Source organism: Euprymna scolopes, chromosome 22 (genome assembly GCF_053919585.1).
Source record: "Euprymna scolopes isolate OS-2025 chromosome 22, ASM5391958v1, whole genome shotgun sequence".
Taxonomy (NCBI): Eukaryota; Metazoa; Mollusca; class Cephalopoda; order Sepiida; family Sepiolidae; genus Euprymna; species Euprymna scolopes.
The window spans coordinates 8,615,048-8,639,109 of record NC_136503.1 but is presented as its reverse complement, the minus strand read 5'-3'; the positions used below and the strand labels follow the sequence as shown (position 1 = coordinate 8,639,109).

At 33.0% G+C, this 24,062-nt stretch overlaps 1 protein-coding gene across 22 annotated transcripts in view; it reads left to right on the top strand.

Moving 5' to 3' along the window:
* The window catches only part of LOC145243881 (kinesin-like protein KIF13A), a 1,028,209-nt gene extending 1,005,848 nt beyond the window's left edge, over nucleotides 1-22,361 (top strand). For all 22 annotated transcript variants that reach the window (XM_080106966.1, XM_080106962.1, XM_080106977.1 and 19 more), the window contains 4 exons: nucleotides 8,220-8,338; nucleotides 12,509-13,895; nucleotides 15,502-15,714; nucleotides 20,669-22,361. In XM_080106966.1, coding sequence (XP_079963092.1) covers nucleotides 8,220-8,338; nucleotides 12,509-13,895; nucleotides 15,502-15,714; nucleotides 20,669-20,997 — 2,048 coding nt within the window. In that variant the 3' untranslated portion in view covers nucleotides 20,998-22,361. The remainder of the gene's footprint in view (nucleotides 1-8,219; nucleotides 8,339-12,508; nucleotides 13,896-15,501; nucleotides 15,715-20,668) is intronic.
* Nucleotides 22,362-24,062: the final 1,701 nt, after the last annotated feature.

Sequence of the window (24,062 nt, the reverse complement as noted above, 5' to 3'; positions counted from 1 at the left end):
ATGTTTTTTTATTATTTTGTTATTACCCAATTTTTTTTTTTATTGCCAAACTTTTTTTTATTATTGCTCAATTTTTTTCTTCAGCATTTTGCACTAACATTGCTTTTTGTTTCAGTTGCTCTGGTTTCATTTTTTTGTGTAAAAAAAAAAAAAAAAAAAATTATACTAAAAACTTTTGATGATTTGAACAATTGTTCTCGTCTGGATGCTATTCTCACAACATTTCAGCAAATTTCTTCAGGTATATCTTGTTGAACTCAGGAAATCTGTGTAGAACTTGATCTGCCAGGACCTATGTTGCAACAGACTAATCATTTCTATGCGACAATCTTCTGGAGGTTCGAAGTTTGACCCTCCATACAAGCAAATTAAAAATACAATTATGAATTACTTAAGACTTCCTCTTGATTATGACTCATGAAACAAGAGCAAGCTACTCCATAGGCTAAATACAAGGTTCTGTTCAAACTTTAATCCATATTTCAGAATTCAATGTGAAGATTCCTGATTCAATAAAATGCACTTGAAGAAGGTCAGAGATTACATTATCCAAAATTTTGTGATTCTCATCCAAGATGAGAACAGTATTCCAAATAATCCTAATTATCAATCCTCATCTGAAAAAAAAAAAAAAAAATTTCCAAAGTGTCACTTATTGCTGCCTATTAAGGAATGAGGACTTCCATGTATTGCTGCACCAACTCTGCACACCCATATTACCATTTTTATTATTTTTTTTATTTTTATAATCTACAATTTTCGATTTATGAATATATAAGAGCACTCGTTCCATCAGAAGTGATGGAAAGAAAGATATTATATATTTTTTCAAATATCAATTTTAAGCATTAAATAAACATTTTTATATCAAAATAACAGTTGCATTCACACTCAATGAACTATTTTCTCAGCTCAAGGAAAGTAACTCTCGGATAACTGGAATTATCCCAGATTTCTTTGATTGAGATTAAACATTATCAAGGGAGGTAACTCTTGAATAATTTATTCCTATACTCTGCTAAAAGTAAGATCCTCAATGTTAGTTTTATACCAATAGATATAATGATTATTGAGTAGAAAATGTTTGTTCATTTTAGTGAGTTTTCTTCTGAGAAAATCTTCAATTAACATTTATTAGAGGAGTAATGTTAGAATTTCTAATAAAAGAATATTTGATTAGAAATCCTTACACTTTAAAAAATTCAGAAAATAAATTTTACGAACATTGAAGGAATTCATCAAATATATCATTTTATTGTGGACTTAAATTTTGCTTAGATTCTATTGTTAACTTGATGATGAAAGTTGAAATAAAATTGTAGAAAAGAATTTACTAAAATGAACTCATTTTATTAATGATATGTAAATTACAAAGATAAATATTCTTTATATTAGAACCTACTGAGATAATAGAAAGTTCAATATAAGAAAATAGAGCAGTTAAAAATCAAGAAGAATTAATAATGAAAATTAAATAAATTGCAATATTTATTAATGCATAAAAATTCAAACAAGTTATTTTAAAAAATCCTTAACCTTTTAATTATATTTTTTTTAATGGATTAATAAATATTGTAATTCAATTTTTATTTGCACATATGTAAAGTTGTATGTTTTCCATAGCATCACAGTTTAACAGTTGATATAATAGAAAAATTAACAGATTTAGAAGCAACATCTTTGATCTAATGTTCTCATCAATGTAAGAAATTATTTTTTAAAATCATTATTCAAAATTAAAATCATCTGAGAAAAACATTAGAAACAAATGTTTAACCATTTTTAGCATTCTCTTTCCAGTTTAATATTTTCTATTATTAGCCAACCAGCCCACATACTTATAAATATGTGGTTAAGTCAGCTATATTTTCCCTACCTGTAAGAAAAATAAGTCAAAATTATTTTATTTTTTAATCAAATCGTCATTTTTGTTTATTTTATAAAATCAAACTATTTTAAATATATGGAGAGAAGTAAAATACTTTCTTTTTTTTGTCTTTCTATGCTGAATTTATAATCATTTTAAGTTGATTCAAAAGACAAAATATTTTCTTTTGATCTATGGCTGTGTGGATAAAGTTTCAACATTTTATGCTATTTTCCAAGGTTCAAATCTCATATGAGACAAAGTTTTAAAAAATATTTTATATCATTCCGGTTATTTCCTAGCCGATATTAATTATCATAAACCCAAATAATGCATTTTTGTATTACAATTTAAAGTTCAAAATTTTTTTTTATTATTTGAACTGAGATGCAGAGGAGAAAGGTTTTAGAAACCCTGCATTGACAAGTGCTTCAGCTAGTATATAGTTTCAATAAAAATTGCTTGAATTTGTATCCATCCACAATGTGTGATTGCAGCATAAAATTTAACTGCTTGGAAGTTTTATGTATTTTTGAGGCACATAAATTTGATAAACACACATTGAATTATTTTTATGTACTATTAATCAAATATTCATTGAAGTAAAATATAAAGTAATAAAAACTAAACCGAACTTCGTAAAAATCTTATTAAAAAGATAAATAATTCTGAACATGACTATATTGTGAATTTTTTAAAAAAGTCTTTTACCCTGCTATGTTTGCACTCAGGCAACGCATGGTAAATACAACTAGTGTGTGTGTGTGTGTATATATATATATGCCATTTTGTATGTGTAGGTTGTTTGATAAGATAGGGGGGCATCTGAAATGAATGTTTGTTTAAAGCACAATTGAACCATGATACTTGACTTGCATTTTAAATTTTAATTCAAGCCATTATATAAAAGTAATTTTACAACATAAGCAGTAGGTTCTCTACAGTGCAATTAAACTACAATTTATTGTGAGCTAAATCACTGCTGGGAGGCATGTGAAGCTTCCTTCTCGACTAGAGCAGACAATCAATTTGGTGAAATCGCCTATTTTTCAATCAATTTCGATAACAATAAAAGTGGTGAAAGTGTGGAACATTTTTGCTCTTCATTCAATCCTGGGCAACGTTGGGTCCCTGCTAGTTCATATACACAGAGGTCATAATCTAAACTAGGACAGTGTATGCAGTTGCAAATCAATACTTTATAAAAGTCAGTTGTTTGATCTTTCAATTAAGGCTTGTTAATCAATTGTAATTTGCCTTTCATTATTGATCAATTGTGCACGAAAAAATGTGGTTTTCTACATTTTACACTTATGTTTCTTGTTGGCATCAAACAAATTTTCATCCATTTCTTTACATTCTAGTGTTACCAGATCAGGCTCTCTGAAGATACGGACGTTTGGGCCTAAAATGCACCAAACATTAATGTCTTTTCTTTTTCCCTTTCCCTTTGCAAAAGTCAATCATGTCATGTAAAAAACAAAAACAATTTTCCTCTACAAAACAACCAAACCAAAATCTATAAATAAATTTTTAAGATCTTAAAGCATAATTTTCCCCAAATTACTGGATGTGGCATTAAATAATCTGAAAAGGGTTGATATGCCGTAAAACAAAACAACCAAACCAAACTCCATAAATAAATATTTGAAAATATAAAGATCTTAAAGCATAAAAGCTTTCCCAAATTACTAGATGCGACATTAAATAAGCAAAAGAGTGTTGATATGATGTAAAACAAAATAACCAAATCAAACTCCATTTAAAGATATAAGGTACTTGAAGCATAAACGTTTTTCCCCAAATTACTGAATTCAGCATTAAATAATGAGAAAACACTTGATATACCATCAAACAACCAACTCGACCATCTCTTTACATATTACCACTATCAGAATATTTTTATTTTGATAAAACTTACAAAAAAGAAACTCTTCTGTTCATCCATATAGGTCTTTTATTTTTCCAAGAAAACGTTGGAAAAGGTCTCTAAGGAATTAGATATGATGTAAAACTGCAAAAGTTTTGGGGGATTCGGATGTGTATCCCAATAGATTGGAATTAAAGTTTTTTTTTTTATTATTATTATTATTATTATTAGGATTCTATAAAAAGCCAGGAGGAATCCAGATAGTTTGTTGTTTTAATGTAAAAATAGATTCTTAAAAAAAAAAAAAAATGCAAATTGAAAAATGTCTTTTAGTTGGGGATATTTGCCACTTATAACCAAACAACCTATGAAAAGTTGGGCCAACGTTGGTACATTGTACATTAGTAAATACATTTTAATCAAGTGTGAAGGTAAATAGATATGTATATCCGGGGAGTTCTAGAATAAAATGACCGTTTGTTTTCAGTTTAATAATAGAAATTATGTATTAAAATTAAACTTCAGAGATGTCACTCCCCCCCCCCCAAAAAAAACACACACACACATTGTTTTAACGTTTCAAATGTTGTTGTTGTTGAATAAAATTATATTTACTTCATCCAATCAAAACCCTTCTTGCCATGATGACTAACCAAGCAGATGGCTTTTTAAAAGTTGACACATTTTTACTCAAGTCATCCTTTTAGTTTTTTTTCTATTACTAATCCATCTCCATTTTTTTTATCTTCACCCCCACCATTTCTTATCTAGTTCACTTTTCTCTCACCATTTAATACATTCATTGTGCTAACAAGCAAGCTCATCATTTATTATTATTATTATATGAATATGGAGTGAAGAAAATGGCTGCCAGCTTTCCCAAATTAAATTTATATTGCTTCTGATAATTACAGTTGAAATAAATTAAATGTTGAATTTGAAACAAAATTAACTTCAATGGTTATTTTTAAATGCCTGCTGGTGCATGTCATGTTAGGATGAATTGGATTTTCAATGTTTGGGAAAAGATTATTATTAGTATACAGATACAATGTTTTGTTTACAATGTAAGAAAATTTGAATGAAACTTGAAGCAATAAAAGGAGGGGGTGGGTCTGTATTATAATGGAGTAGACGTTTTCAAAAATGTTTACTCAGCTTGAATTTGAAAGGCAAAAGTACATATACACCCGGTTAGAATAATAGCTAACAAAACACAAAGTAGATGAATGTTGATAAGAATTATTTTTATTTTAATTTTTTGATAAAGTTTTCTATAAGTAGTACACCATTGTTTTTTTTTTCTCACAATGAATATAAATATAATGGATATGATTACATAACATATTGAATTTGTCTATTTACCAGCTTCTCCTGAATGTTAATCTATATAATTATAAAACTCAAATGACCTTGTAACGAGTGATGTAACTCACTTTCCGGTTTACGACATCTAGTTGCGCATGCGCACATTAACATTAACCCATGACAATGTAAACAAATAAACACAAATCGCTTCTTTTGCAGATTTTGACCTGAGCACTGAAATGTTAACATTATTATTTCGAAATTATTATTTAACATGGGAAGAGTGACCCCCACTCTTCCCATGTTAAATAAATAGTTTTGCAACTATTCTTTATTACAACTATACTGTCGCTATTTTCTTACAACTAAACAAGTTTAACCCGTTGACAAACATAAGAACAATTGTAGTAAAGCCAAAACTACTACTACTACTACTCTCTATCAGTCCCTTTTCCTTCCTTCCTTTTTTATTTTTTGTTTACATTTCTAGATACAAAATAGTTGTGAGAACGGTGAATTTGTTGACACATTTACTAATCTGTTTCAATATTAGTTTTATTTTATTTATTTAGGTTTTATTTTTTTTGCTTCAGGTTTTAATTATTTTTTTTAGATTTTAAGTTTCTATAACTTGGTTGAAGGATTCCAATATGGGTTTTTCATTCTTATATTTTTATGTGCGTTTTTGCTGCTGAATGACTTTCGGCGACGTTTGATTTGTAGGAAAATCATGTTTAATTTTCGATTTTTGAGCGATTATTCGGAAAAATAGGTAACTTTACACAAATAGGGAGGATTTTTTTTTCATATTCAAGTGATCCGTCCGTGATTTTTTATTTTAATATACTTTCATAGAAATGTTTCTGCTATGTTAAAAAAAAAACTATTTTCTTTACGCCACAAGTGTCACACTCATACATGAATTCCATAGCCAATATAACATACTGACCCAACGGGTCACGGGTAGTCTAGTTTTAAAATAAAAATTAGAAGCAACATATAATGATTTGTTCATTATTTAATTTTTATCACAAAAATTAAATATTTTAATCCTAGATGTAAAAGATCTTTTTACTCCAGTAGTTTCTTCCCCAGAACTGCTAGACTTTGGAATTCCATTCCAGGTCCCTACTTCCCCAACTTTACTGACGTGTAGAAGTTCAAGTGTAATGTGAACCAACATCTTGCTTCCCAAATCCCTACATAGTACCCTAGTAGTTGTTGCCCCTGATAGTAACCCCCTACACCAAAGTGGCCATATGCCTTGTTTGGGTGAAAATGTAATAAAAAATTAAAAAAGCTTCAGCCTCTGTCCCATCAACGAAACGTTGCATCCCTCTGCCTGTTCTACAAGTATTTTAATGGTGAATGTTCTGACGAACTGCAGACACTTGTGCCCCCATGACGTAGACACCCTTGACAAACCCGACAGGCAGCTAAATCCCACCCAAACACAGTAGAGATCCCTAGATGTAAAAGATCTTTCTACTCCAGTAGTTTCTTCCCCAGAACCGCTAGACTCTGGAATTCCATTCCAGTTTCCTGCTTCCCTAACTGTACTGACATGCAGAAGTTCAAGTGCAACGTGAACCGACATCTTGCTGCCAAAATCCCTACATAGTGCCCCAGTAGTTGCTGCCCCTGATAGTAGCCCCCTACACCAAAGAGGCAATGCGCCTTGTTTGGGGTGAAAATGTAATAAAAAAAAAAAAAAAAAAAGAAATTGATATACAGTATTGATATTTTTCATGAACAATATATGGTACACGATTTTTTGTGTGCATTATACACAAAGGTATTTTTTTTTTTATTACTTAACAAAGATGAGATCGTATTATACCAAAGAAAATATGGTACATCTTAATAGTTAAACTATTTTATCAGAAATGAATTTGTGTTGAAGTTGGTATCTTTTCAAGCAAAATATATTGACATTACTTTTTCAAAACATTTCAGATATAATTTCTTTAAAAGATTCTCAGGTGAAAAAGATTATGAGGAGTTTTATTAATATTTACTTTGAATTTTCACACTGATCATTATCAGTGATTGTTCATTGGCAATAACAGGTTTTCTCTAGCATTTCTAAAACTCTCTGCCTCTTTGAATAATCATTGAAATCACTTTGTGTTATCACAACTATTGCTGTTATATTATACTTTTTTTTATTGGAATCCTTTGAGATGAGTAATTTGTATATTTGTGAACTGTTATCCTCATTTTCATAGTTGTTGTTTCACAACGGTACGGCCAACATCCTATGGCCTTCTTCAGGTGATTAACTGTGACGGGATAGGAATGTTGAGCCTCGTAACTGTATTCCCAGTAACTACTGCCTTCCATAGTTGTTGTCTCACCATGTTTTGGCCAACTAATCCTCTGGCCTGCTTTGAGTAGGATTGAAACCGCTATCTTCAAAAAATGCTTACCTGGAACCATAGGGATTCAACACCTCTATCGACTGCGCCATGGGCCCCAAAGAAGGCCATAGCTTAAATTGGCTGAAACATAGTGAAACAGAAACAACTATGAAGATGAGGATAACAGTCCATAAATAAGTGAATAACTATTGTTGTTATTATTACTACAATCTTATATAAATGTGATCTCTCTCTCTCTCTAAAGATGCAATAAAAATTAAAAAAAGCTCTATATCAAGATCAAACACATTTTTATGAGAAATCCAATGATGGTATTAATTTTGTATTAGAAGTTTTACAATAATACTGTGGGAGGGAGGGGGTCTGCATTAACCCCAGACATCAATACCAAAAAAGGACGACCATTTACTTTTTTCATTTTTTTTACAACTTAACCAATAAAGCTGGTAATATGAGGTGGAATCAGAAGTGTGCAGACATTGTGGATCATTCCCTGGCAACAGTGGGAGTGCCTGCTATTTCAAAACTTTGGCAAATGTTTTCGACTTTCAGATTTAACTTACAAATAAAATATTTTTGCAATCCAGCATTTGAAGAAATTCACTGTTTTCTATATTCTTTTTTTTTTCAATATCTGTTGTTGTAGAAAAAAATATAATTTTCAAAGAATTTTACTATTCAATGCTGTTTTTGTTTTTATTATTTTTATCATTATTTTTAAGTTCTTATATATTGATGAAAATTGTCTTTGCACATCAAAGTGAGGGTAATTGTTTTTGTTCTCTTTCTATAGCAACCCCAAAATCAACTATCAGCCCCCATGCATCCAAAGCCGTGAAACCGTTAAGGACCCTTCAAGAAGAGCAGCAACAAAGGGAACGGAGGCCACTCCTACAGCAGGATGCTGAGGAGGTGAGCTTTTTACTCTCTCATCACACAATCTTCTACTAGCAGATACATCTCAAGCTGGAGTACTCTTGCTACATCTGGGGAAGGGGAGGGGGACACTCAAAACACTGCCTCCTACCTTAACAGAGTGCAAAATTAATTTCAAAATCTGATATGAGATGATTATTTTCTCCTTAGAATCCCTTTCTCAAAGAAGGGACATTTGTAGTCTGTAACATCGCACAAACAAATAAAAAAAAAATCTGACTCTGCTTTTCTTTCTTTTTTAACACAAGTCGTTTATTACTGTTTTTCTTTCTCCCCATCGTGACACCAGTTCAAAGAGTCTCTCGCTGCCACTGTAGGGTGACATGTCCATCTCCCTTGGCTTGAGTTTTTATTTTTGCTCAACTATATGCCGGCCACAGACGGCCATTTTTCATCTTCAGCTTTATACATCCATCTTTTTCAACCACACTTTCTCTTCTCCCAATCACGTGACTTCCTTTTTTTTTTCCTTTTTCTTCTCTTGAAAGTTTGCACACACTTCCTAATTTGCATATGTCTTGTTTTTCGTCTGCTGCTGCTAATATCCGCGGAAGCCAACTATCTTACAGCTCCTGCTGCTCTTTTTCCACATGCTCATATGTACTCTGTTACAAGTCTCTCTCTACTCTATTATAAATGGAGCTTCAATCTCTGACACCTCCCCCTCTCTTTGGAAAAATATTTACAGTAAAACTCGTCTGGCTACAACCATTGTAAAAAATAATTTCTTTCCCTGTGTACATGAATCTAATCAGAACTTTCCAAGAACTGTCCATTTATCGAACACAGTACCATGGGGCTGCTTCCTACCTGGTTACAGCATGGTTATTTCTAGTCTAATGTTAACAAATTCTTGTTAGGAAATCCTTTTAAGTTATCAAATTCTACCCAGATCAAATCATCCATTGTTTGCAATCCTCCAAGTGTTAGTCTCACCATTCAACTAACACAAACCATCAACTCTTGTCCTTGAGTGGCTTTGGGGCTTGATAAGCAGTGATTCATTAATAAAAAAAATAAAAATAAAATAACTTTATTATCATGAATACGACTACCCTTAAATGATCCTGATGAGTCCAGCTATGATAATATTGATTAGTTTTCCTCGCTGATGAATCAAAACACTAACTTGGTTTACAATAGGAAGTGAAATACCGAGGTTTGCAACAATTTGATGATGATTAAGTTCACCCTAAAATTAACCTAAAATGTGAATAATCTGAAAATTCTTATGCTTATTCGGCCTTCTGCCATACTTAAATAATAAGTAATAAAAATATTGATATCTTAAACAATAATTAGTAAAAAAAAATGATATCTGAAACAATAAAAAATAATTATTATAAAATATTGATATTTGAAATCTTTTTTCTAATGCTACATTGGCAAAGGAAATGGAAACTTGAAACTTGTATCAATTATTTTTATGCGTCATTTACTTCTTTTAAGTTTGTGTATATTAATAAAATTATGAGACAACTTCGCGTGTGCATGTTTCTGACATCAACTTTTTTTTTTTTTTCTTACAATGGAGTCACTACTTATCAAGACCTGAAGGTCACTCGAGGATAAAGGTTAATGAGTGTAAGGTAGTCAGTGCGACAATAGTGTAATGGAAATTGGGTAGAATTTGATCTTTTAAGGGGATGGCTCAACATGAATTTGTTTACATTATATTTGAAAATGACCATGTTGTAGTCAACTGGAAAGCAGTCCTCCAGTACAGAATTTCACAGGTAGGTAGTTCTAGGAAAAACTTTGTTCATGGAATTTGTGTTTAGATTTAGGCATAGATAGTGGAGGTTGAAATAAAAATGTAATTGCGTAAACTAAAACAAAAATTATTTTTAAAAAATTTCATAAAACTACATCATAATGCACTTACTGCCAGTTTTAAAAGAAGAAAATATTTAGATTTTATTTTAAAATTTTTGTGCTTGCATATATTTTTTTTTGTATTCAAATATCATACAAACTCTGGGTTTTTTTTTTAACATTTCATAAACATTAAAATCATATAAAAATGAAAAAAAAAAAATTAGATTAAAAATTCAATTAATGCTGTGTAATTTTATTCTGTTATTATAGTAGGAGTTTTGCCCGTTAATTAGAACTGCCTTTTTTATTCTCAAATTTTCTATACTTTTCTTTGTTTCTGTAGTGACTATTCAACAACTTGGGTGTGACATTTTTACATATGTCTTTTTTTTTCTTTTTTTTTTTTTTTAATTTTTTTACTGAGGTTGCATCAATTGTCTTTCAGACTGTTCTTTCAATGTATAAACTACCACAAGCCTACAGGTGACCTTATACAATCTCATGCACATTGGTGTGTTGCTGATGGGGCAGTTGGGAAATATGCATGTGTTGTATGTGCGTCTTGGTTTTGATATGTGTGTGCAAGTTATATTCGCAATCCTATTCTATGTTGACTAGCAATGGTGTTTCTCATGGAAATGTGGCAGACTCAGATAGCATTCACTACTTCCGTGGTTGCACACTTTCCTTGGCAGCTTGCTCAGAAGTTCGGTCTTTGATGAGGGGATCTGGCTTGCCATTCATGTGTGACGATCATCTGGTACTCCCTTTCTCTAATCATTTGATACTCCCTTTCTCTAATCCGTTCATCCTCATTCAATCTGTTTTGTATCATCGAGATTATTAAAATCGAAAATAAAGTAAAGCAATTTGTTAAAAAATCGTATTTAAATAAAAATAAATTTTTAAATATGAGTAAATTTCTTCAATTATTATTTTTTTTTTTTTGTTTTTTGAGCCCCTTACCTGGAAGTATGTCTCAATCCAGACAATGCTGACGAAATACAGTCTTTAACAATTATTAAACTAATTATAATTATGTAACCAATTTTGATAAACAATTTGTGTGCGATCTAAATGTCATTAATCATCTAATAGGTTATAAAATAAACACATATTCGGTCTTTTCATTTGCAGGAGCCTAATGGATATAATTTTAGACTATGGAATCAGTCTCTGACAATGCATTGTCTACCTAGCTCCAGCCCCTGTCCCATCGTCACAATGTTGCATCAATGTACTCGAATGAACTTACTGTTCTTGTACTCCCTCAGCATAAATACCCCCAACAAACCCAAATAACAGCAAAATTCCACCTCTTCATTGTGAAGGTTCCTAAATGCCAGAAAACTTTTTGCTTTAGCTTCTTTCCTTACACTACTTGTCTTCAGATTTACCCCCTCTCCTTCCACTACCTATTTCTCTGACTGCAAAAATGTAAACGTGATCTGTACAAACATCTTGTTCACAACTCCGCACCTAGGATGCCCCCTATAGATCTGACCCCTAATCACAGTGGCTCCTTCTGTTTCAGTAGCTATATGCCTTCTTTAGGAGAAATTAAAAAAAAAATCCATGCACTAATATTGGAAAAGTATGGACCTGCAATTTGTGTTCAATTAATTGTATACAAATGCTGTAAAACAAACACATAAATCAATTTACAAATGATTTTGTATTATTTAGATTCTACGGACTATTGTTTTCACGTTGAGTTTTATTTACACATTTTGGTCGATGTAACCTCTGACCTTCAAGTGTACCTTGTTGAACTCTGTAATATTTCTGTTGAACTTGGGGAATCTTCACAGAATTTCTAATGGAACCTTTTATTTAGTCCATGGGAGTAGCATGCTCTTGTTTCATCAGCCATGACTAGGTAGAAGTCCTAAGTAATTCATGATTGTATTTTGAGTATCGCCTGCACTGAGGATTGAACCTTGAACTTCCAAAAGAGTGTAACTTGCAACTTAATTTTACTAAGTACTTTATCCACTATGCTATAGGTTCTTGCAAAAATTTCATGCAAATTAGAAAGTTTGATAGGATACAGCTGAAGAAGGTCGGAGGTTACAGCGATCAAAACGTGAAAAAAACACTCAAGATGAGAACAACCGTTTGAAGAATCCAAATGATACGAATTATCAATCCTCATCTCCAAAATTTAGAAACACAATAGAAACTATTTACAAATATATACCCAGAAAACAAATTATTCTACAAACCAATCTTATTTGAAATATGTGTACAGTTTTGACATAAAAACTAACAACCAATTCACAAATAAGTTTTTGTTTGACTTTTTTTTTTTTTTTTTTTTGCTTCCAGGACCTTGATGATGATTTTGACATGTCTCATAAACTGAGCGTGCTAAACAAGGAAGTGCCCAGCCATGACAGCGACGAATTTCAAGAATTTGAGTCTTACCAAAGCCAGCATTGTTCACCTTCAGCTGACAAGATGGTGGCTCAGAGACCAACCAGCATTTCTCATTCAGTCACTGCTGACAGCCTGATGGAGATCCAAACGAAAAGCTTTACCCCAAGCATGACCTCCAGCGGCTATGGTTCCCAGGCAGTTTCTACTCTTACCCTATCATCAGAGGACTCTGTAAGCATCCGCAGTATCAATCTGGACGAGGGTGCTAGTGAAGGCAAGGACAGTCCTCCCAAGAACACCTTCCCTACTCCGCTTAGTGATCAGGGGCTTGAAAGTATCCCTGATGAGAGCCCCTGCCCAAATTACCCACTAAGCTCTATTGCTGACCATGCAGAATCTGAAGCCCACCTTGCAGACCTGATTAATGGAAATGTTGTACCTGATGACGTCACTTGTACAGAGAATAGCGATCTATCGCACACATTGAATCAGAGTGAGGATTTCGACAATGCTGATGCCCTGGAGTCAACTGGCGACCACAGGTCTTCGACCTCCTCTCTGATGGATCTCAATGTCCCGTTAATCAACGACACTCCTTTGCAACCTGTTTCTCCTCATTTAGGGGAGGAAGGATTCACTTCAAAGACTGACATGGATGACGTCAGCCTCTTGGCTGATGCCACCAAGAAGAACCTGAATTTATCTCAAGATTCCGTTTTTTCTCCTATCCTCCCAGAAAAACGCATGTCTCAGCCTGAGCTTGGGGCTCACGACTCCTTTACACAAGACATGGATTATGAAATGTTATCACCACGGGACCAAAGCACACCTTTAAAGAAAACAAAGTCGGCTGACGACTGCGAGATTGGATCGAGCCACGGGAACTGCGAGTGGGTGGACTCATATAGTGAAAATGCAATGACTAAACTAGAGAATCTTGATGACAGTTTAACAGATGTGTCTGCAATAAAGAAGAAGTCGACGGTTAGCCGGAAACTGAATATTGACGGATCTTCACCCTCTGCAGAGATCACTAACAACAACAACAATAACAACAACAACAACACGACCACGACAGCAGCAAATAACTCATTCAAAGGAATGTCAAGGAGTGATTCACGAAGCTTCTCAGCCAATAGCCTTGACCGAAAGAATTCTTCTGACAAGCGGACACTAGAGGGTCATCTAAAAAGAAACACTGGAGGAGGGTCTGCCCGCAAAAGGCGTCCGGTTTCCTGCTCGATCCCTTCTGGTAGTGAAATGACCACATCAACATCTATGAGAGATCTTTCTTATCAAAATATGAATGTTTCCACATCAAATGAGACTCTTTCAGGTAAGAAATATCTCGTATTGCTTTTGCTTGTGTCAGTGGGGTAATAGCTGATCATGTCCACACCTCTAAAAGATTTGGTATAATTGGTTGTGTCATCGAGGAAATGTGCTTTTTTTTTTTTTTTAATTCTTTGTTATTCCTCTTTGGACTGATGTTTCTTTTTAACCATCTTATCGACATAACCATTTAAAAATAAGGGTGCAACTTTACTATAGTGTGTTGTCCGATCCAATCGTTCTTTTTTTGACAAAAGCATCTCGGGGGAAAAGCATTATTACGTATTTAAGTGTCATGTAGAAATTAGTATAAATTCCAAAACTTGCAACAAATGATTCAGTAGATGATGTGTTAGAGATGATTTTCAGAAAAAGCGTACAGTAGATTGATAAAAAGCAAGATGGCCGACTTGAAAGATAGTGTCATCAGATTCTGCGCAAAGCAACTTAAATGATAAAATGCAGTTATCTCCCCCCTGTTTTACCATGACAAATCGCAACTTTAGAAAATCTTTTTTCTTTTTACTTTTCTGGTGGACCATTTTTCATAATTTTGGAATTTGTACTAATTTCGGCATGACCCCTAAATCGGCAATAATGCTTTTATCTGAAAAGCATTTTTTCAAAGGCACACTATCATAAAGTTGCACCAAAGAAATCATTGCACAGAAAAACTAGGAAATTAAAAAGATGGATGATCAAATTCTGTTGAATATTCTGATTTGGATTATTTAGATAATTCTTATTCTAAGCTTGGTTGTTATGTTACATAGTAATTGGAATTATTGAAATAGTCTAAGTTATCAACCTCATCTAAAACCTTGAAAAGCATTGATGTGTCAAAACTTTTTCCAAAATTACTCGATTCGACATTAAATAATGCGAAAACGGTTGACATGCTGTAAAACATAACAACCAAACACCATGGATAAATATTTAAAGATATAAACGTGAAATATAAAACTTTTTTTCAAACATTATTGGCGTCAGCTTTAAATAACGCAAAACGTGTTGATATGCCGTAAAACAAAATTACTTTTGAATTCAATCTTGAAATTGTTTGCACTATTGATCTTCTTAATCTGATCTGACAATTTGTTGCAAATAATAACAAAATAAATCCAATTGGTTAATAAATTTCGTTTTTACAATCTAGTTTGACAGTAGATGTCTACATAAATTCCATTAGTTATTGTGAGGCTTTTAATTGAATCAATATATTGGAAAGTTGACTCAACATAACACTGTGTATCCCATCAGACAAGAAGCAATTTTTTTTTTTCATTATAGTTCTGATTCATCAGTTAAGATGATAGAATGTGATACACCAGTTAAATGACTTTCGACTGCAGTTTGTGTGTGGCCTGCAGTGGGCCTTACAGTCTCTATTATCAGAGGAGCAACGACTTAATGTCACAATATCCACTGTTTAAGTACGATAAGATAATTAATGAAAGACTAACATATCATTCAAATTTCTGACCCACCTTTTTCATGGCTCGAACTGCTTCGGTCATGTGATACATATGCTGCAAACACACATGTAAAATATTAAATAACTTTTCATGCTTGTATATTTCTTAACCTTTGCCTTTTTTTCTTTATTTCAGGTGGAGAAGACAGCATGAGTCTGTGTTCATTTGGAAGCCGTGCTGACCTGGACCGTCTCCATGAAGGCCCACTACCCACTTGGATCCAACAGGGAGAAGGTGTAATCGTCACGTCATCCAAGGGATACTCCAAACCTGGCGTTGTACAATTTATTGGCACCGTACAATTTGCTAGTGGAATCTGGATAGGAATAGAACTTGATAACCCAGAAGGTTTGTTTTCGAAATAATAAGATTTTCAGCATGTTTATCTCATTTTGCTATAATAATGATATTATCAATCAAGAAAGGAGTCTGTCAGGCATGTGTACAAAGTGTGGAATTGAAATGCAACTGATGCGAGTTGAGAATATGCGTTGCATGGAGATAAATGATATCAGAATAATACAATTGATGTGTGATGTGAGTCTTAAAGACATACTTAGTTCTGATGACCTCAGAGGAAGATTAAATCTGGATAGTATAAGGAGGTCTGTACAGAACAGGAGACTCTGATGGTTTGGTCACATTGAAAGAATGAGTAAGAGTTCTTGGATTAGTACCTGTGGAACAGTTGAGGTAGCAAGTTCAGTTCACAAAAGAAGCTCAAGGAAAACATGGGAGGAAGTGATAAAATGTGACCGGAGAAATATTGACCTGGCAAGAGTTAAATTACTTTGGAAGTTAATTAAATTTATCCACTGTATGGTAATTCTTCTAAAACTGTTTTATTCAATAATCTCTTCTTCAGGGTAAATTTCTGAGTAAAGTATAAAAAAATTATTTTTTTAGAGAATTTTTTAAAAAATGAAAAATTTGCATTTTTACCAATTTTTGTGTAATTCTTTCTTGATGATTGTTTAAAAAAGATTATGCATTTTCACACACTGTGTTTAACAAAAAACATTAATGTATAGCGTGCATAAAAAACGTTAATGTATAGAATCATAGCCAGGAAGAAGAATGGGGCAGTCCATTTGTTTACTTGCTATTTGTATAGTAGACAGAAAATGGAATAGTCTTTGAACAGTTAGTTTGTAGGTGTGTGAATGTAGTGTACTTTTTGATAATAAAACTTCTTCCAGTTTTTGAGTGATTATGTTGAAGGTGGATGAGTTAAAGTTAGAGCAAGAGAGAATTTCATTAAGTTTGCACTTTTTTCGTTGTTGTTGTTCAATCAGTTCATTGTTGGAAACTTTTCTCCTTGCTTGAGCACCTCATGTTTACATTTAAGAGTTTTTAGTTCCTCCATTGTCACATTTAAATGAACATTGATCATTTTTAAACTCTGTTTATCCTTTTTATAATTCAAAAAAGATTTTTGCAATTTATCCACTTATTTATGAGTATGTTGGAGAGGTGTGACTAATCGTTTGTTCTCAGTTGTAAGATTAGCCTTTTTTTTTCTTTTTTTTTTTTTTTTTTTTTGTATTGACTTACTCCTTGGGAACATTAATTGAACCAAAGTTGATTATAATATCACTGTCATAACTCTTGATGTCACTTGAATGCTTTTTGTGTGATGTTTCATTCAAGCATTTATTTAGCTGTTTTTTTCTTTCTTCAGTTTCATGGATTTCCAATTAACGTTTCTACACAAATTCACCTTGTAAAACCATCATCTTTTTTTTTTTTTTTTTTTTTTTAAATTTGGATTCGATCTCTTTGGCTTTCACCAAAATGCATTTTGTAAATTTATTATATCTTCACCGTTTTTTTTTTTTTTTTTTTTATTAGTTGAAAGTTTTTGATTGCATTTTGATGTCACTTTTTTTTCACGTCTTACTTTGAGATTCCATTTTTCTTGGTATAAATCCATCTTGTTAATTTGTTGTCTTTGTCCAGTTTCAATCTGCAATGTTTTTCTGCTATTCATGCATTAGATGTTTCACTGTTTTTGTTTGTACACTCGCTTAGGATTGCAGAATTGGGTGAAATGAATTCTTTTAACACAATTCCTATACTCCTGTCCCTTGGTGCAACACCTCACACGTGTCATCAAACGTCTATACTAATAGTAGGTCTGTCTGACATCTTTATTTTATCTCCCATGTGGTTGAGGTCTTTGACGTAACATGGTGGCTGCTATTTTGCATATATTCAAGATGTTTCCTGTTGAAGCGATTGATACTCTTGCAGTCTCTGTTACATTGCGGCTTTTGTTGTTACTGTAGGATGAAAATACATTGACTTCTCTTCATCCCATGTTTGCAGCTCATGCATGAGGCAGATAAATGGCCTTGGCTTCCTCTGGTATTTGTTTGCAGATAGAGTTGTCTATTAGTACCCTTTTTTAACTTTATAGAATGAACAGCTTTGCAGTATGCAGATCAATATTTCAAGCCCGGACACACAAATAGATTTACATATGTAGTTGTGTAACATTACATGCATCTGGGAAGTCACATGTGGATTCTAGAGGTTTTATCCTGGTACAATAAGAATACAAGTTTTCATCTGTATTTTACATTGTGAATCAAAGTTGGAAATGGTAGATTAGTGATTTCTTCACTGTTTTATATTTGTTTGGTATTAATTGCTCTAATGCTTTTTGCTTTGTCAGTGAATTTATGAAAAATGTTGAAAATTTTGTCTCTGTCTGGCATAATGTAATCAAGTCAGTTTTTATTTATTTTATTTTGTGTGTGTGTGTGTGTGAGTATCTTAGGTGATGAATAGGTTTTCGTTTATCTATCCACATTTACCAGCAAATGCCAATTGCATTTTGCTTAGGGTGGATGCTAAAATTGAAAAACAAACAAATGACAGCTAGCCATATTTCTTTTTGGCTAAATAAATTTTTTTTCTGAGGTAAAGAACTTCATCATTTAAATTCTTGTCACGAGATGTAATGTCATAAATTGGCTTGCAACACTGAAACAAAAGGTAAAAGAAACAAGATGCAGAAATATAGGTGTGTTTACATTTTGTGGTGGAGTTAAATTACTAAGATTTTCCGCTCATTTCTTTATTTCCAGAATCTTCAATTCACATGCCCATTAGTTTCTTAACTTCTGATATGCAAACAAAGGAAAATCTTGATTCTACACTAAATCAACTTTCATGCGATTTAGTGTCAGGCAAAACTTCCAATGCACAGTTTCATTGCAAGGGTTTTCTGTCTGTGGAACACATTACCACAAGAATACTTTCTTGCTGATTACAACTTAGTTGTCTTCAAATCCAATATCAACAAATTCTATCAGTAAATCAAATGCAGTTCATACCATTGACCAATATTAGTATTCCTCATCTGTCTACTAGTAATCATTTCTATCTAATTAATCCTTGAATGGCTGTTGGCCTTAATAAGTGGCGTTCCAACATTAAAAAAAATCTTTTACTGAAATGCCTGGATATTTAAGATGATTAAATTGAAATCAACAGAGAAGGTGTGTATTCTGCTTCTTTAAATAAAGGAAATCCAAGAATAAACGCATATTAAGTGAATTTAACATCCTGTTGCAGATATGCTATGCTGGCAGCTAAGCATAAAAAATACTCGAGAGAACAAATCCACAGGGTGATTGGAAAGCAGCACCAAACCTTATGCTATACATTTTATTAGATTCATTTTTTTTTTTTACATAATAATAGTTCAGACATGGAAAGATGGTGGGATCCTTCTACCGCTCCAGAAGATATCTCACTACTGATGCAATTCTATATCTATATAAAAGCCAAGTACGTCCAAGGATGGAATACTGTTGCCATATCTGGGCAGGAGCTGCTAAAAACAGCCTATCCTGCCTTGACAGAGTACAAAATAGACTTCGTTGCTTAGTGGGGGATGCCGTTTTCTCTACCCTGCAACCTCTCTCCCACAGAAGAGACGTTGCGAGCCTATCCTTGTTTTATCGTTATTTCCATGGCAGGTGCTCGTCTGAACTCTAATCTCTGGTCCCCCCTCACCAATCTTTCACGAAAAACACCCGTCTAGCTGAATCCACTGTGAAAAATTTCCCCCACTCTATATCTGTGCCTAAATCAAAACGCGGATTCCATGAACAAAGCTTCTTTCTTAGAACTGCACGCCTGTGGAACTCTGTTCCGTCTGCCTGCTTCCCACCGGACTACAACTTGGATGTGTTCAAGTCCAACGTGAACAAATTCCTAATGAACCGCCCCCTTAAGTAAACACTTCATCAAATCTCCACACTAATGTAATGTACTTGCAATAACCCTTGTCCCTGAGTGGCTTCCGGGCCTGGATAAGTGGTGATCACTGTGTAAAAAAAAAAAAAAAAAAACATAAATTCTAAGTACTTAGTAATAGGGAGTTACTTCGCAATCACTCTGCAGAATCGTTTTATTATAATTTTAAATAACTACAAAATGTTCTTTGTCCTCATTTCATATGATCAACAACAAAGCAGTTTCTTTCTTCTGGGACAAAAGGCAAATCTTCCATTTGCTGCAATAACGTTTGTGAAATCCCATCAGAGCAATGTTGGTGATGTTGATGTTTGCTTTTAGACTCTCTCCACTTCACTAATTAGTCAAATCTTGAATTCAAAAAAATAATTTTTATTAATCTCAAACAAGACATATTACCAGTGTGCTAGGAGTCAGATTTATTGGGTCAACCTGGTAGCAAGATGTTTGTTCACAGTACATTTAAGTTTCTATGGTTAAAAAAATGGGGAGCAGAGAGGTAATTTCAGAAGTAATCAGTCCAAGAAAAGAAATTATCAAAGTAGAAAATATTCCAGCATCTAGGAACCTCTAGAGTGAATGAGGTGTGTTGTATAGGCACTCCAAAAGGGGCTAAGAAAAAACAGGATAAACTTTGCTTTCATAATGGGTTTTAGGTTTCTGGTTAATTTGTAAACAAACCGTGTTGTTAGCATGAGAGAAAGGGAGCAAACAGCAGTGCATGATTGGTAAATTTAGATTTGAAAGTGAAGGTGAAATGGAGTGGCTTCTATTTTTTACATTTCTATGTAAATAGTTTTTTTTTTTTAATTGGGTTAGTATGCTACATTCCTATCTAAATAGCTTTTAAAAAAAATTGGGTTGATATGCTACATTGCTATGTAAATAGTTTTTAAAAAAAATGCGTTGATATACTACATTGCTATGTAAATAGTTTTTAAAAAAAAAAAATAAATTGGGTTGATATGCCATATAACAAAATAACCCAAATAAACCATTTCTTAATGCAGTATTTTCTTTGCTTGCCTTTCAGGTAAAAACGATGGTGCTGTAAATGGTACCCGTTACTTCAAATGTCGCTCAAGACATGGGATCTTCGTACGTCATGATAAATTGATCTGGGACAAAAGGCGGCGCAATTCCAAAAAGAACCCGTCAGGAGTGAGCGGGTCTCATGCAAGCAATCGGCGTAGTCTCGGCAGTCTGACTGCTGTCTCTGGTTCCCTGCCCCTGTCTCGTTCCAGTTCCAACCTCTCTTCTGCTGCTGCTGCTGGGATTGGAACCCCCTCATCATCGATAGCAGGTGCCTCGCCATCATCATTCATGCGAGCAACATCAGCAAGTTCGGCCAAGCGGAAATAGGCAACCCCTTTCTGAGAATGCCACCCCTCGACCTGACTCTATCACCACCACAACCACCACCACCACCAGAAGATAGAAGGAAATAAAAAAAAAAACAGCAAGAAATTCAACTTCCTCCTCTTCCCCCCTCCCTCCTCCTCCTCCACCACCACTTCCTAACCCTTAACCTTTTATCTAACTTGGATCCTCTAACAAATTCGAAAGAATGCGAGAAATAAGAACGGACATTCTTATGATGCATCCATTCCATGTGAGAATTTAGAGATGAAATTGCTTTTTCAAACTTAAGTGTGACAGATCGACAGATGAACAGCCTCTTATAAAGATACAATTTCAGACTTAACCGTGACAGACTGACGGATGGAATAGATGTAGCCTCTTATAAAAATACAACTTAAAAATTAAGTGTAACAGACTGACAGAAATGCTATTTCAAACTTAAGTGTGACAGATTAATGAACATACCATTTTACTTAAATGTGACAACAAAAATGCAATTTCAAACTTAAGTGTTTACAGACCAACAAGAATATTATTTTAAACTTAAGCATGACAGGAACAACCTCAGCTTGACAGACTGACGAACAGACTTTTTAATAAAGATGATGCATCTGAAAAATGTCTGATATTTGTGTCCCTCTGCAATGTTTGCGCTGTCACCAATCACTATGATGATGTGATCATGATGATGATGCTAAAGATTGAGCTTGAGCTTATGATGATGATGATGATTGTTGTTATAGCTGTAATTATCAACAACAACAACAACAAAAAGCATACTAAGTTCAAAGATGTTTGTATTTTTTTTTTTTTTTTTGACGAGGGAGAGAAGAGAGGACCTTTTTTTTTTTTTTTAAGAGAAAAGAAATTTTAACAAGATGAAGATGCTCTTCATCTTGATCACTCCTTTTTTGTAAAGCTGTCAGGGAAGCAAGGAACACAATTCAAATAAAAGGAAAAAAAGTAATTGCTCAGATGTTTCTCTGGCAAGCCCCCCCCCTTCCCCACATATACACTTTTTAAATTGGTTACTTTGGTTAGCGATGGACTTTTTTTCTGGAGAAAGGACAGCAAAACTGATGGGTGGAGGAAGAATGCAAAGAACAATGTGGATTTCTTCTACTGACCCATGAACTCTTCCTCTGTCTAGCGCACTCTCTAACACACATGCACTCTCTTTCCCTTAAACCCTTCCAGCTTTCTTTCTCATTATATGCCAAAGGCCACCATATTGTTTTTTTAGCAGAGGAACTTTGCATTGACTTTTCACAATTACAAAAAGAAAAGAAAAAGTATTAACATAAAATAGAAAAGTGGGAAAAACTAAAAAAATATATATATATATATATATATATATATATATATATATATAAAACAAAAAAAAAAACATTATTAGACTGATATTTGGTTTCTTTTAATAATGGAAACTTTTCCGAAGAGTATCAGAGATGGAATCATGGTTCATCTCTTGCATGAAGGAGTACCAGATTTACCATCTCTGTTTATTTTGATAAAGTTTCTGCTATTAAAAGGAAAATAAGAATCGGTCTACTGATGTGTTTTTGATGTGAATTATTTTATTTTCTTCGTTTTGTTTAAGCTTTGTGATTTATCCATTTATTTATAAATGATTAGACATCTTGCTGAAAAAAAATACTGAGTTAGAATGTTGTAAAAATAAGAAATATCCACAAAAAGTGCTTAGAACATTAATACAGAGCTAGTTCAGATACATTTACTACTCAAGTTTTAGTAAATCAAGATTATTAAGGAAACTTTACAATCTTTGTTTGGTGAAACTTAGGAAGTAAACATCAACTCATTTTTTGATGATATATATATATATATGTATATATATCTATATAAATCCAATTGTTATATATTCTTTTATGGCTCGTATAGCCAACGTTTCAATTAATGAGACGTTCCTGTTTGTGTGACTTGGACTCATGAACAGTGAAAAAAAAATATATATATATATATATAAATGTTATTTTTGAAAGAATTTTTTCTTCATGTACTCTGAGGAAGGTCTCAAAATGTCAGCTGTATGAGATATTTTTTAAAAGATCTAACAATTGGGACCTTTTTTTTTTTGCTTTAAATAATATTATAAACTGTTGGATATTTCAGGTAATCTAATTTAATATATGACATAAAATAAAGCCAGAGAAAAAAAAAATTTCTGAAAGTTATCAAAAAGAGTGAGTCAGTCTAAAAGCCTCCCCCATCTTTTCTTTACCCTCCCCCCCCCGTTCCAATTTACACACTTGTTGTTTTTTTTTCTTCTTCTTCACTTCAAATGAATTAACTTTTATCTTTTTATCTGAAAGAATACTTCATTTTTATGTTTTTTGTGGTTTCTTTTGGTTGTTTTGTCCCCCCCCCCCGTTTCACTTTTATTTTCTGTGCCTCAAAAGAAAAAGAAATGGATTATTTTCTTTTCATTAAACCAAGTCAAAATACACCCTCCCACAAAATCCCACCTGGGTATACATATGTATACTTCTACACACTGGCAAGTGGCTCATTTTATTTACATCAATTTCTATACCGATCTGACCTTTTGAAACATTTTTTTTTTTTATATCTTGACTACTAAAGTGATTATTTACTCAAATTAGCTCGATTTTTTTTTTTTTTTTCTGTGGTGTGATTAGTGTGAACATCCTAGTCACTAGAACATCCCACCTGCTGCCAACGAAAGGTTTCATCCTTTAATCTCTATAATAAGGAAGTTTTGTTACCACTTCTCATGTGTCTATATTGGTCTGTGTTTCTTGCCTCTGTGTGACTTACATATTATCTTTTTTTACGCTTATTTTATATTATTTATTTATTAGTTGAAATAAACAAAATTCAATAGTGTAAGGTATAAAAATAAACTTTAAAAAATTTTATTTACAAAACAATGTAATTATGAAATTTAATCACCCGGAATGCATTTTACTTTCTTTGTAAATAAATCAACCCTTTTAATTTTTTTGTTAAGAGTTGAATTTGTGACCCTTTGGAATTTGAAATGAATTTGAAAGCATTTAAACCATTAGATAGTCCTTTTTGGC